The sequence below is a fragment of the Scyliorhinus canicula genome, chromosome 7, assembly GCF_902713615.1.
Source record: "Scyliorhinus canicula chromosome 7, sScyCan1.1, whole genome shotgun sequence".
Lineage (NCBI taxonomy): Eukaryota > Metazoa > Chordata > Chondrichthyes > Carcharhiniformes > Scyliorhinidae > Scyliorhinus > Scyliorhinus canicula.
Window position 1 is genome coordinate 56,754,607 of NC_052152.1, and position 16,022 is coordinate 56,770,628.

The 16,022-nt window shown below is 44.7% G+C and overlaps 1 protein-coding gene across 1 annotated transcript in view; it reads left to right on the forward strand.

The window, feature by feature from the left end:
- The first annotated feature begins 11,307 nt into the window (after positions 1-11,307).
- The window catches only part of dipk2b (divergent protein kinase domain 2B), a 45,042-nt gene continuing 40,327 nt past the window's right edge, over positions 11,308-16,022 (forward strand). The window contains exon 1 of the mRNA XM_038802079.1: positions 11,308-11,665. Within this exon, the coding sequence (XP_038658007.1) occupies positions 11,469-11,665 (197 nt within the window). The 5' untranslated portion in view covers positions 11,308-11,468. The remainder of the gene's footprint in view (positions 11,666-16,022) is intronic.

The window sequence follows — 16,022 nt, forward strand, 5'->3', positions numbered from 1 at the left end:
GGTAACTATAGGAAACATAGCAACCAATTTGTACACAAGGTCCCACAATCAGCAATGAGATAATCTTCATCAGAAAGGCCATCAACCCAAAGGGTTAAGTCTGCTTCTCTCTCCATAGCTGCTGCCTGACTTGTTGAGTATTTCCTGCACTTTCTGTTATTATTTCAGCTTTTCAGCACCTGCAATATTATGCTCATGTAGGAGTTTTCTATCTACGTATTCCATTAATTGACATGTATACTGCTTAATACTGAGGTTAGTAACAGCACAGACTGGACCCAAGCTTTTTCATGACTCTCAAAAATCTTCACTTTTTCCTACCTGGATTGTTTTCTGTCCCCAGTGTCCAACTCTGTGGCTGTAAAATCCTTCGGATGACCTTTCTATTGGCCTCTCGCCTGCTCCGACCTCTCCACAATTTTACGGTGGGACAGGCAAGGCCTAGGCCAGCCTGCCCGCCCTTGCCCCATTTGAGGCCCTTAAGCCAATTAATGACCACTTAAGGGCCATTGCCCACACGTCCTCAATTTTCAGGCTCTCAGGAGAAGTTCAATGGCAGGCAGGAAAGTGGGGGGTAGACCTCCTATCAAAATCACATTCGTCTTCCCCCCCCCCCCCCCCCCCCAGCTCACAAGACCTGGTCGCTGCAGCTGCTCCTCCGCTCCCCCACCTCTCCACCAACATCCCTACCCACCTCCATGGACCTACCCCCACCCTCCCCACCCTGAGACCCCCCCACACACTTCACTGGTCCTGGAATCCTGGGACCAGGACTCTAAGGGGCCTACATGTAATGCCAGTCCTGACCACTGTAGCTTCTGGTGCTGTTAGGACTAGAGAGTTGCCAACCAATCAAATTGGCCGGCAGCTCTTTGTGGCACAACTTCCTCCCAAGAAAGGGGCAGAATTCCCATCTCCAGGCCATTAACATTTGTTGGAGTGTCAAAGGGCAGCCAGTATCAGCGGTAATCCACACGCCACCAACTCCTTGGATGGCAGGAAGAGAAACTCCGACATCTGAAAACTCCTGGCCCATATCTCTTTAATAGCACATAAATATTATGGATGAAAACATACACACCATTCATACATTCAAAAAACAGGAAACATATAAAATTCCCTGACCTCAAAGACAGATGAAGCATAGTATAGATTAACCAGCAGTAAATAGGACATTCCTGAAATGTTGGTCATTGCCTAAGCTCCAGTGTTGCACTCCACACGATTGCTCACATGTGTTCATTTAAATGCAGAATAATAGGGCGAATCTGAACACACAGTTCTCTATGACATTTATTATGAAAGTCGGAACTACTGAATGGTATTTATTTTAATGTAGGAGTCTGACAAACAAGGCAGATGAGTTGTGGGCACATATTAAAGCATGGGGCTATGATGTCATTGCTGTTACTCCGGCATGTTTGAGAGAGGGGCAGGATTGGCAGCTCAAGGGCAGCACGGTAGCATAGTGGTTAATATTACAGTCTCAGGGCGCTGAGATCCCAGGTTCGATCCCAGCTCTGCCTGTGTGGAGTTTGCACATTCTCCCTGTGTTTGCGTGGAATTCGCACCCACAACACAAAGGTGTGCAAGGTAGGTGGATTGGATATGCTAAATTGCCGCTTAGTGGAAAAAAATAATTGAGTACTCTAAATTTATAACAGAAAAAGATTGGCAGCTCAATATTCCAGGATAGAGAATCCTCAGGTGAGATAGGGAAGGAGGTAAAAGAGGAGGTGGTGTCACAATTTTGATGAGCAATAAGGCGAGACAACGGGCTGGATTCGGCAATCGCCGACGCCAAAACCGTGTTCGCCAATCGGCCGGAGAATGCATTTTTATGCTGGAATCATGGGTGGCACTGCTTTTCCGAAGCTCCGCCCTCTCAAAAACGACATACTTGAGGAATATGCCACACGTGTCGGGACGGCCTCAGGACATCACCTGAGGCCATCCCCTGATGCTCCGCCCCTAATGTGCCAAGTCCCCGACGGCGTGGGACACGTGTCCTCACAACTTTCGGGGACCTTGCGTGGCAGCTGCGGACTGTGTTCAGCGCCGCTACAGTCGGGGGGGGGGGGGGGGGGGGGGGGGGGGGGGGGGGGAGCCGTTCCGCTGGTAGCGGATGCTTTGGTGGAGGCTGGGGTGACTGGTGGGCGGGTGGTCCGGGGATGGCGAGGGGGTTACAGGTGGGAAGTTTTTGAAAAGCCCAGTCCGTGCACGGCTGGCACCATGTTGTACAGCACGGCCGCCGCCCTGCGCATGCGCTGCCACGGACCCAGCCATTCTGTGTCCTTATCGGCAGGTAAAGCCAGCTTTACGCTAGCCCCCACTGGGCGGAGGATCTACCCATATGGCTTCAGTTGAAGAACTTACTAAGATTCTGAACTGGATTATCTGATTCTGTGGCTATGTTATGAGGATACGTCTGGTCTTTTGGTCACTTGAGTGGATTGGTAGACATTTAGGTAAATCTGTGACAGAAGAGTGGGACATATTCGAGAAGGAAATAGGGGGAAATACAGGGCAAAAATGTTCAATCAAGAAAAAGGGTAGGGCCAGCAAATCCAGTGAACCTTGGATATACAGCATTGGATGAGGAGAAAAGGGAGGCTTATGACATATATCAAGTGCTCGAAATAGAGGCATATAGAATGTACAAGAGAGAACTTAAAAAAGAAATTAGGAGAGCAAAAAGGGGACATGAAAGGATACTCGTAGGTAAAATACAGGAAAATCCTAAGCTGTTTTACAAGTACCTTAAGGGTAAAAGGATAACTAGGGAAAAAATAGGGCCCATTAAGGACCACAGTGATAATTTGTGTGTGGAGCCGGAGGACGTAAATAGGGTTCTAAATGAATACTTTGCGTCAGCGGTCATTTGCGAGAGGGACAGTGTGGATATAGAAATCAGGAAGAAGAACTGTGATAAAATTAAAGAGATTAACAGAGACAGAAAGGAGGTTCTGAGTGGTCTGGCATATCCCAGGCTATTGAGTGAGGCAAGGGAGGAAGGGATAAACTAGGAAACTACAGGCCAGTCAGTCTAACCTCAGTGGTGGGGAAATGATTGGAAGCAATTCTGAGAGTTAGAATTAATCTGCACTTGGAGAGGCAGGGATTAATCATGAACAGTCAGCATGGTTTTGTTAAGGGGAGGTCATGTCTGACCAACTTGATTGAGTCTTTTTGAAGAGCTGACCAGGTGTGTAGCTGAAGGAAATGCATTTGACGTAGTCCAATTGGACTTCAGCAAGGCTTTTGATAAGGTCCCATATGGGAGACTGATAGCAAAGTTAAGAACCCATGCGATCCAAGGAAATTTAGCAAATTGGATCCAGAATTGGCTGAGTGGTAGGAAGCAGAGGGTGATGGTCAAGAGGTGTTTTTCCGACTGGAAGCCTGTGTCCGATAGGGTTCAGCCGTGTTGGGGCCTTTGTGGTTTGTGGTTTATATAAATGATTTAGATATGAATCAAGGAGAGTGATCAGTATGTTCGTGGATGATGTGAAAATTGGTGAGGTAATAAATAGTAAGGAGATTAGTCTTAGATGAAGGTGGTGCACAGGGTGCATATGACTCGGGGGAGAATGAGTGGGTTTTTTCAGGGGGTAGCAGATGAGTGCGAGAGGTGTGGGCGGGGGCCAGCGAATCACCCGCACATGTTTTGGGGTTGTGAAAAATTGGGAAGATGCTGGACGGGAGTGTTCGCGGTCTTAGCCAGGGTAGTGGAGAAGGAGGTGGACCCGGACCGTTTGGTGGCGATATTTGGGGTTTCAGAGAAGCCGGAGCTCATGGAGAGGAGGAAGGCCGATGTCATGGCCTTCGCCTCTCTGATTTCACGGCGGTGAATTTTACTGGAATGGTGGTTGGCATCACCACCGGGGGTAGCGGCTTGGTTGGGTGACCTGTACAACCGGTTGGAGAAGATAAAATATGAGTTAAGGGGGCTCATCAGGGGAGTTTGAGAAAAGGTGGGGGAAGGTTTGTGACCGTGTTTAAGGAGCTGTTCGTCGCAGGAGGATGAGAGGTGGGTGGTGTGGGGAGGGGGGAGGGTGTGAAAGGGGAAAAAACTGGACAGACTGTGTCTTGTTATCCTCTTGACGTAGCATAAGCTGCTTCCTTGATGTACACTCTGACAAAGGAAGGTTCAGACTTGGAGATAGCTTTAACACATTTATTAAACTATTAACAATTCTCCTACTTGGATTCGACTCTCCTGTGAATCCTGCTATAGCTACTCAGACTAACTAACCAGTCTGCTACAATCCACGTGGTGGGTATGATGTGTTTCAATCAACCCTGTCTGTACTCACTAAGTGTCTCCACTGGAAGGAGAAAGATCATGTCTTGTCTTTTTATACGGGTAGCCCCCTTGTGGTACTGTCACCTCTAGATGTATTGTGAATGCCCATTGGTTGTGTCCTATCTTACTGACCTATTGGTTGAATGTCTGTATGTCATGATGTCTCTGGTGCTCCCTCTAGTGTTTATCTAGTCTAAGTGTATTTGCATTAACCCCTTGTGTATTTACAGTGATGCATATCACCACAGACTGTATTGCTGATTGTTGGGAAGTGTGTTTCCCGGGGTGTTTATTGGCTGTAACCGGTTGTGATACATGTTTGTAATAAAATACATTTTTTTTTTAAATTATGAGGGGCATTGATAAAGTAGACAGGAAGAAACCTTTCCTCTTGGTGCAGGGATCAAGGACCAAGGGGCATAGATTTAATGTCAGAGGCAGAAGGTTGGAGTCTGAAGCACACTGCCAGAAAGGGTGGTGGAGGCAGAGACACTCATAACATTCAAGAAGTATTTAGATGTGCACGTCCGATCCCAAGGTACACATGGCTATGGGCCAAGTGTTGAAAAATGGGATTAGAATAGGTGATTGTTTTTGATGATGCAGACATGGCCGAACAGCCGTTTCTATACTGTAGACTCTATGACGCTATTGGCTCAAAGACACGAAGGACATTATGATTTGCAATCATTTGTGGTGGAATTTAATGTGTCGTCACCCCCTCTCTTTTGGATGTGGATTGGGGAGGTGGGGGGGGGGTGCGTATGATCTGTTGGGCATGTGCAAGGTGGAGATTCGCTGCCCTCCTGCCTCCCTCCATTCAAATCCAGGGAGGGAGGTCTTGCAGGCAACCTTTCTACCAGGGGGCAAATTGAGGCCCTTAAGTAGCCATTTAAGGACCTCATCCACCCCACTGTCACTGATATGCACATAGTGACAGGCATGGGTCCCCCAGCCTCTCCCCTGATGAGTGAGATTCCTGTTGTCCTTTTAATGTCTTTTATTTTGCTAAATTAGTCAAAATTTGGTGACATTGAAGAAATTGTCTTTTTAATTTTTAAGGTTTTTAACAAATGTTCTCTCCTTTGTTCTCTCCTTTTCCCATGTCATGTAGAATCCGTGGCTGAGAGAACAGCTGGGCAGAAAATCTGCTTCCAGTTCTGAGCCAAAATCATCCTGAATCTGGTGACTGGAAAATAGGGTCTGGGGCCAATCTTGCATCAGTTTCCCTCACTCTCTCTCTCTCTATGTCAGGCCTCTACTGGTGCGATCAAGAATTCCACATTTAAAGGTCATGGTCACTAGCTATGTTCCACAAATCGCCTGCTTCCAATTAGAAACTATACACTTTCCAATTTTAATGTTGGAAGTGTCTTTGAGCCAGTTTCTGAGAGATTCATTCAGCGATTCCTACCATCCCAACAATGCTCCATTCCTGGTGTCAACCATTCAGTTGCAAGGGATATTGCTGCTGCAAACCCATACACAGTCTCAAACTTCAAGAAATGTAAAATAAGAAAGAGGTGTTGGGAACACAACACAGTGTCTGAGTTTCAGACATGGGAGGGTTAATAATGCAGTCCAGGCGCAGTGTCACAGGCTGCTTGCTCTTTGGGCATCTGTATTCTTGCACAAAAGTTGAAGCACTTGTCAAGAGGAAGAAGAAGGCTTATGTTAGGATGAGACATGAAGGCTCAGTTAGGGCACTTGAGAGTTACAAGTTAGCCAGGAAGGACCTAAAGGGAGAGTTAAGAAGAGCGAGGAGAGGACACGAAAAGTCGTTGGCGGATAGGATCAAGGAAAACCCTAAGGCTTTCTATAGGTATATCAGGAACAAAAGAATGACTAGAGTAAGATTAGGGCCAATCAAGGATAGTAGTGGAAAGTTGTGTGTGGAATCAGAGGAGATAGGGGAAGCGTTAAATGGATATTTTTCGTCAGTGTTTACACTGGAGAAAGACAATGTTGTCGAGGAGAACACTCAGGTTCAGTCGACCAGGCTAGATGGAATTGAGGTTCAAAAGGAGGAGGTGTTAGCAATTTTGGAAAATGTCAAAATAGATAAGTCCCCTGGGCCAGATGGGATTTATCCTAGGATTCTCTGGGAAGCCAGGGAGGAGATTGCAGAGCCTTTGTCCTTGATCTTTATGTCGTCTTTGTCGACAGGAATAGTGCCGGAAGACTGGAGGATAGCAAATGTTGTCCCCTTGTTCAAGAAGGGGAGTAGAGACAACCCTGGTAATTATAGACCTGTGAGCCTTACTTCGGTTGTGGGTAAAATGTTGGAAAAGGTTATAAGAGATAGGGTTTATAATCATCTTGAAAAGAACAAGTTGATTAGCGATAGTCAACACGGTTTTGTGAAGGGTAGGTCATGCCTCACAAACCTTATTGATTTTTTTGAGAAGGTGACCAAACAGGTGGATCAGGGTAAAGCTGTTGATGTGGTGTATATGGATTTCAGTAAGGCGTTTGATAAGGTTCCCCACGGTAGGCTATTGCAGAAAATAAGGAAGTATGGGATTGAAGGTGATTTAGCGGTTTGGATCAGTAATTGGCTAGCTGAAAGAAGACAGAGGGTGGTGGTTGATGGCAAATGTTCATCCTGGAGTTCCGTTACTAGTGGTGTACCGCAAGGATCTGTTTTGGGACCACTGCTGTTTGTCATTTTTATAAATGACCTGGAAGAGGGTGTAGAAGGATGGGTTAGTAAATTTGCAGATGACACGAAGGTCGGTGGAGTTGTGGATAGTGCTGAAGGATGTTATAGGATACAGAGGGACATAGATAAGCTGCAGAGCTGGGCTGAGAGGTGGCAGATGGAGTTTAATGCGGAAAAGTGTGAGGTGGTTCACTTTGGAAGGAGTAACAGGAATGCAGAGTACTGGGCTAATGGCAAGATTCTTGGTAGTGTAGATGAACAGAGAGATCTCGGCATCCAGGTACATAAATCCCTGAAAGTTGCCACCCAGGTTAATAGAGCTGTTAAGAAGGCATATGGTGTGCTAGCCTTTATAAGCAGGGGGATTGAGTTTCGGAACCACAAGGTCATGCTGCAGCTGTACATAACTCTGGTGCGGCCGCACCTGGAGTACTGCGTGCAGTTCTGGTCACCACATTATAGGAAGGATGTGGAAGCTTTGGAAAGGGTTCAGAGGAGATTTACTAGGATGTTGCCTGGTATGGAGGGAAGGTCTTACGAGGAAAGGCTCAGGGAATTGAGGTTGTTTTCGTTAGAGAGGAGAAGGCTGAGAGGTGACTTAATAGAGACATATAAGATAGTCAGAGGGTTAGATAGGGTGGACAGTGAGAGTCTTTTTCCTCGCATGGTGATGACCAACACGAGGGGACATAGCTTTAAATTGAGGGGTGATAGATATAGGACAGATGTCAGAGGCAGTTTCTTTACTCAGAGAGTAGTAGGGGTGTGGAACGCCCTGCCTGCAACAGTAGTAGACTCGCCAACTTTAAGGGCATTTATGTGGTCACTGGATAGACATATGGATGAAAATGGAATAGTGTAGGTCAGATAGGCTTCAGATGGTTTCACAGGTCGGCGCAACATCGAGGGCCGAAGGGCCCGTACTGCGCTGTAGTGTTCTATGTTCTATGTTCTATGATTGTGTGCCAAGATATGTGGCATCCATTAATTTAAATATTTCCGTGGCCCTCCTAATGCGCAGTCCATAATTTGAGAGCACAGTTGTGGTTAGGAACAGGAATAGTGGGGACTGGAATGATGTGTACTATCAGCTATGAAAGGCTGCTCATTGCCATCATTCCTTGTTTCCATGCAGGATCAGTGAAAGCGTACAATGGTAACAAGAAAGGGTGGACCTATGTCCAGAAGATGGTACAAGGGGCAAAATGTTTTACTTCACCCAAAGTGTCCAATCTAAAGAGATGCTGATCTCTGCAGCTTGGATGCTCCAAGTGAGGGGGTGCCCCTCAATTCACTTCATCTTCCACCTGGAAAATCAGAGGGGGCGTGCCCTCAATTTCCTACTATCTACTTCAATAGATGAGGAGGCATTTCTGATACAATTGGATAGAACTGAAGGAGGAATCACAAGGTGAAACTGGAGAAGCAGCCAACCAAACAGAGCTGGGAAAGGAATTGGACAGTCATAGAATCCCTATAGTGCCAGAGGAGGCCATTCGGCCCATCGTGTCTGCACCGACCCTTTGAAAGAGTGCCCTACCTAAGCTCACCCCAGCCGCATCCCTGTAACCTCACCCAACCCACGCATCTTTTGGGCACTAAGGGGAAATTTTACCATGGTCAATTCACCTAACCTGCACCTCTTTGGATTGTGGGAGGAAACCAGAGGGCCTGGAGGAAACCCATGAGGACAGGGGATAATGTGCAAACTCCACACGACAGTGACCCAAGCCCAGAATTAAATCCGGCCCCTTGCGATGTAAATGCAGCAGTGCTAACCACTGTGCCACCCTGTCGCCCCGGTGAATAATAAGGTCACAAGTAATAAGGCCTCGTCTCAATTGCCTCAGAGGGTTATCGAGGAATTTCCTAGATTTCTTCTCTCAAATCAGCCTGGTGTTTTTATCCATTGTCTTTTGTCCTCATCCAGGAGATCACGTAGTTCCTGGTGGGATGGAGTGTATTGTGATGCACAAAATATCACAATTATGTGGGACAGGTTGGGTGAACCGAAAGGCCTTTTTCTATCTGTTATTATTCAAATGTCCAGAAATCCATACTAAGGGCTAAATCAACATAAAACCAATCTATCCTTCAACAAGAATGAATTATCTTCACTTCAGAAATTAAACAGCATAACTAGAGCAATGTGCAGTGCTTTATTTCACCAATTGCATGCTGGGTTCTGTTTTACTTACGCACAAAATCCTACCAGGAAGGTTTTGCCCGCAATCTGTGAGTTATGAAAAAAAATTAGAATGGAACTCTCTGGAAAACATTATGAAATAAATGTAAACAAAGAGCTTTTTTCCCGCGGAAATAGTTTGAAATAAAAGTTCTGAAAATGTTGGAAACATTGAAATGCTACTGGTACATTTTCCACGTATTTAAGCTCCTTGTTATATAGCACAAAACTGCAATGGCCACAGATTTGCTACTTGCTGGAACGCCAGCACATACCTTTGCAGCTCAGAGGGAGAGATGCTCTAAAAGCACTAGTACCTTTCAAAGATCAAATGTGATAACCCTGCTCAGCTCTGATATCACTCTGGCAACTGACAGCTGTGTTACCATGTTTTGCACTACAAAGGGGAAGATTTTAGGTCCATAATAGCAGCAAGTCACTGCGATGCCAGTAACGAAACATTTTAATTAAGAGTGGTGAAGTTAATGCCATGTTACTGATTCTATCAATGAATTGGTTAAAACAGGAAACCATCATAGAGTCATACTGCTGGCTTTGCCACTCAGCACCATCTGGCCAGCAGAAGGTCTGTTTAAATGTGAAATAAGGAAGTACTGTTTTTTAAAGCTCCACCTCTTGTTTGCTTTACAAGTTTGGCACAGAAGCATTCCGAGATTTCCTCCCAGCACACACAAGCAGCCAGTCAACTTATCCAACGTCTTGTTGGTATCCAAAATGTGGCCAGTGTCTTTGACAGCTTTCCAAAAGCATTGGAAGATTCTGCTATTCTCCTGTGCATGATCTCTCAGTGTTAAAACATCTGGCAAATTAGTCTTTAGCTACTCGAGAAATCTATTGGTTATCAAAGCAGTCCATTGTATTGAGGGTAAATCTCAAAAGTCCCATTCACAGAATGGAACTTGCATTATGCTGTGGTTCAGCATTACTGCAAAAAAGGTTAGTGTTCAGATTAACAGTTATTTACTCATTTTGGACAGCTTGAAAACACTCGAGTTTAAAAATTTAACAGTCAGAAAGGTTTCTGATAAGATAGCCCCAATATTTAATGAGTATTTTTAACCATGTACTCAATCCTAAACTTTCTTCTCCACCTGAAACTAGAATTCTCAATAAAGGCAACAAATCTGCATTGAAATACTAATCATAGAACATACAGTGCAGAAGGAGGCCATTTGGCCCATCGAGTCTGCACCGACCCACTTAAGCCCTATCCCTGTAACCCAATAAGCCCTCCTAACCTTTTTTTGGTCACTAAGGGCAATTTATCATGGCCAATCCACCTAACCTGCACGTCTTTGGACTGTGGGAGGAAACTGGAGCACCTGGAGGAAACCCACGCAGACACGGTAGAACGTGCAGACTCCGCACAGACAGTGACCCAACGGGGAATCGAACCTGGGACCCTGGTGCTGTGAAGCCACAGTGCTACCCTCTTGTGCTACCATGCTGCCCCAAATCTTTGTGTAGTATTTAATCAACTCACTGTTATTCACAGAAGGATCAACAAGGTATAAATTCAACAATGTTGTACTTGATTCCGAGATGTACAATGGTCACCAGTGTGCCAATTTAGCAGGGAAAAAGCTTACTCCCCCATCTGCACCGATGTGCAGGCAACTAGGGCCTTTCTGTTGGCAACAAACATGAGGACAAACTTTATTTCAATATTGAAATTAGGCTTCTGCACGCATTTACGACCTGTAATGTGCAAACGGTGTCTTGTATGGTCTAACCAGCAGTCCTCAAGAGAAGCACTAGAGGCCACACAAACAATTGCCCCAAAACTTTGGGAAATTCCATGATTTGTGACATCGGAAGGAATAGGGGTGCCCTTTTTGATTTCACAAAATGACTGCAGGCCGCATGCACAAAGAGAAGTTATTGCTCTGCTTAAAAAGCTTCCACATAATTTCTGATTGAAAAAGCCAGGATATCCTACCATTATCTACACAGAGCAGATGAATATGTTGAAGTTATTGTGCTGTGTGGAAATAGGAAAGCAGATGATGTGACCTATCACATTTCTGCACTGGCGAATGTGGGGAAGTACTACCATAGCAACCAAATTATCAGCATGCTCCATACTTCCTCCAAGAACAATCAACTCACGGATAGAGGCTGGTGGACTGACAAATACGTCACTCCTGTTGTTGTATCTACCTCAAAAATACTTCATGCTCCATTTGCAGAAGTTAGAATTAACTTTCTGGAGAATTGTTGATGCACGGTTAGTAAATGTGTATGAAGCAATTTCGACTGAGTGTTAAAAGATCTGTGAGGAGAACTTGGCAGATATGTGGAGCTGTGTCATCTTGGCCTTGACGTCTCTAGCACCCATGGCATTAAGCTTGAATACAAGAGCTAAAACCATTGCTAACATAACAAGGTTGAAACCGGTCTACAACTTTGGCAGGAGCTTTCTGGGTTTGGACAAATGCAACGCCTGTATAGGGACATCTCTGTGCAGGAAGTTCTTCAAAGAAGAAATCAGGTGAGATTAGAGGAAAAGTTGATTACAAAGGAATCATATTGGCTGACTATAAACGCCATCAGGTATGAGAGCTAAATATATTCTGAATACCATAAATCGTAAGTATGAAGTCTAGACCTTAAAAAATTTGTTCACATTGAAAATGAAAAGTACGGCAATGTTCATATAGTTTCTAGGACAGGATGAGGTGTTTTATGTGGGCTCAGGAAAATATTGAAACAAATCTGTACAAAACAATGGAGGTGCAGCCCTACTTTGGGATTTTGAATTTATTGTCTTCAGCTGAACAGAGAAGCATAGAAAATAAGAGCAGGAGTAGGCCATTCAGTCCTTCCAGCCTGCTCCACCATTCATTATGATCATGGCTGATCATCCAACTCAGTAACTTGTTCCTACTTTCCTCCCATATCCTTTAAATCTTTTGCCCCAAGAGCTATATCTAACTTTTTCTTGAAAACATGCAATATTTTGGCCTCAACTACTATCTGTGGTAGCAAATTCCACAGACTCACCACTCTGTAGGTGAAGACATTTCTCCACATCTCAGTTCCAAATGGTTTACCCTGTGTCCTTAGACTGGGCCCCAGTTCTGGACTCCCCACCATCAGGAACATCCTTCCTGCATCGACCCTGTCTAGTCTTGGTAAAATGTAATAGTTTTCTATGAGACCCCCCTAATTCTTCATAACTCCAGTGAATATAATCCTAACTGACTCAATCTCTTCTCATACAACAGTCCTGCCATCCCAGGAATCAGTCTGGTAAACCTTCACTGCACTCCCTCTTTAGCCAGAACATCCTTGCTGAGGTAAGCAGACCAAAACTGCACACAATATTCCCATTGTGGTCTCACCAAAGCCCTGTATAATTACAGCAATGCTGCTCCAGTACTCAAAATTCTTGCTATGAAGGCCAAAATACCAGTTACCTTCTTTGCCACCATTTTCAGCAACTGGTGTAGAGGGAAACCCAGATCTCGCTGCATATTCCCCTCTCTCAATCTAGCCATTCAGATAATAATCGGCCTTCCTGTTTTGCCTTCAAATTGCACAATGACACATTTATCCATGTTATACTGCATCTGCCGTGCAGTTGCCCATTCACTCAACTTGTCCAAATCTATGCTGAAGCATGTCTGCATCCTCCTCACAGCCCGCCCTCCAACCCAGCTTTATGTCATCTGCAAATTTGGAGATGTTCCACTTGAATCGTAAAATTCAGAAGCATTTGGAAGGTGAAAAGAAACATCCTTGGAGAGCAAAAGTGACAGGTGGGACTACCCCCTTTGGGCTCTCACCTTCTTGCTCAATAGTTCAGGTTGGAACTTCTCCTCAAGATTGGAGAAATGGGGGGTGGGGGCACAGTGGTGGCAGCACTGGTCAAATCAAAGGGTAGGGCAGAGAACTGGATTTTTGCCCCCTCTTTTATTCCTTTGATACAACACTTTATTTGACACTATGGCCAGGGGGGATATCGGCCCATCATTGGTGGTTTCTCTTTTTAGTTTAATGCCTGGTGTGATATAAATTAAATTGAAACTTTATTTATCAAAAAAGTTTTGAAATATTCCAGAAAGACTGAGCATAAGCCAGAGTCTATCTTTTCACTGTAAATGCATTAAGTAAATGACAGAATAGTTGTTTCCTGATCCTTTGAGAATGAGAATTGTTTCCGGATCTGTTTTAACCCCTCCTCAACAAATCCGTTTTGTTTTAGCTTCCTTCCCAATACTCCACACTAATCATGAGATTAAAAAGAACTCTGATGCTGGAAATCCGATAATTAGTCATAATTAATTGGGGGTGAAATTAATCTATGCCAGTACCTCAAAGTGGGCTCAGAGTGAATCAGCTATCTTCTTGTATAAAACAACTGCTGATTGGCTATGAACGTACTTCACACTACTGGCACAGATCATTTCCCCCCTCCTAGAGGAAGTTACCCTCCTTGCCTGCCCACTTCTCAAACCGAGTAAACAGTGATGCAGGCAATATTGAAAAAGTAGGAAGGTTTTCAATTAAAATAGAGAGAGGGAGAAAAAAGGACATTTCCATGGTAATGGATGTGTAATGTCCACAGGGAGAGATAATGAATGATGCCCATTGAGCTACATATGCCTTTCCGACCAGCAAATCATGCACCACATTTCTTTCTGTTTTGAGCAACTATTGCCAGGTCTCCTTTGTGCATCATGTCATGAACATTATGAGAAAGGTGATGTCTCAATGTATGAACACACAATGTCAAAAAAAGTGAAAACATTCCAATTTGGCCTCCTCAAGCCCATTTCTTTCATAAGCTCAGGTATATCTTTGTGGTGTTTTTAAAGGATAGGCTTGCAGACACAAAGGCACAAACAAACACAAGCTTTATTAGAAAGGTGTTTACTCTACAGGCTGTTAGGTAAGACACCCCATTTGCCCACACCCAATGGTGCCATATGATCATATGATCAGACTCTTAATGTGTTCCAACAGTATGAATACACAACACTTTCCTCACCCTTTACATTAGAGATTCCTGCAATGAAACACATAGGGCGCTATTTAATGGCACCGCTGCGCTCGAAAAGCAGCTCGCCGCAATCTACCTGGATCTACCTGGCTCGCAACGCCTTGCGAGATCTAGCAAGGTGTTGCGATGTGAATCCTGCCCATTATGGGCGGAATGACTTTTAGCAAATCTTCATATTAAAGCAAAACAGCTAGTCTCACTTTAATGTGCAGATTCCTGAGTTACCCAAGGCACGGAATCAATTTCCCTTGTATTGGAGACCTTAAGTGAGCACTGTTCAGTACTGGTCTCCACAAATGTGGAGCAGGCTGGCACTGTCAAGGTGCCCAGGTGGCACTGGCAGGGGCAGTTCCAGGGTGCCAGGTTGGTGCTGCCAAGGTGTAATTTTGTGCATGGGGCTGATTGGGCAGGGGGTGCCATTGTGCAAGTGTTGGCATGAGTGCAGGGGGGCCCAGGGACCCTTCCATAGTTCATTGAAGCTTCCCGAACTCTTGTTATATTGAACAGTTCTGGTGAGCAGAGCTCTCCTCAGTACAGAAAACGGGGCGATGCACAATCTCTGCCACACGTTCCCCGTTGAGGCCATTTATCAAATGTGAATCACGTTTTATAGCCTTGTGTTTCTTGGCACAGCGAGCTAAACAAGCTCGCTATGGGACTTAGTTAAATTGCACCCAATATCATGTTAACAATCAAAATTTACAATATGAACAAATTTTTAATTTTAAAAATAAATGTATAATACCCATTCCTTTTGTTTCTAATTAAGGGGAAATTTAGCATGGCCAATCCACCTACCCTGCATGCCTTTGGGTTATGGGGGGTGAGACCCACGCAGACATGGAAAGAATGTGCAAACTCCATACGGACAGTGACCTGGGTCTGGGATCGAACCCGGATCCTCAGCGTGTGAGACGGCAGTGCTAACCACTGCACCACTGTGCTGCCCCACAATATAAACAATTAATAAACACCACTGTCAATGAGTTAGATGTTTCAGAGGACATGTGGTTGCCGGTGAACCTAAGGCATCTGCTTTTTTGTGTTGACACCAACCTCTGGTATTTTTGGTTTAGTTTGGATGTCACCTGTAGTTGTCTCAACCGTAGTTGACGTTGTGTTCGGAGGTTGACTTACTGTTGTAGTATCCTCAACTGGGTACTGTCTTCCACAGTTCTTTCTGATATAGTCAGGTTCTCGGGAATATCTAGATCTTCACTCGTAACAGTTTGTTGTAGACTCTCGGTTGACTCTGTCTCTGGCAACCTTGTTCTTATTGCTAAAAGTTGGTCAGCGTGTCTTCTCCATACTACATCATCCCGAGTTTGAACTGTGTAGGAGATGGGTCCTGTCTGTGCTAAGATGATGGCAGGATCCACTTCTCAACAGTGGTATGGTTCCCTGCCAATACTTCCTGTCCTTTCGGAAAAACACAGTGTTTAGCCATGCTCTCACGTCACAAAACCTGGCTTTGCTCTTTCCTCTCAACAATTTCCCTTACCTTAGGTGGCTTCAGCAAATCAAACAATGTGCACAACTAATGTTTCGCTATGAGTAATGCAGGAGAACTTTGGGCTGTCAAATGTGTTGTATTCCTGTATGTGCATCAGGAATTGGCTTTGTGATTTTGACAATGATCCTTGCTCGCCCATCACCTTCAATGAATGCTTCATTGTTTGAATAAACTTTTCAGCCAGCCCATTGTGGCAGGATAATAAGGAGGGGATCAGATGTGTTGGATACCATTCTCCTTTAGATAATTTGATTTCTTGCAAATATAATTGTGCCAACTGTCGCCAACAAGTTGTTCAGGGTAACCAGATTTTGCAAAAATCTCACTCAG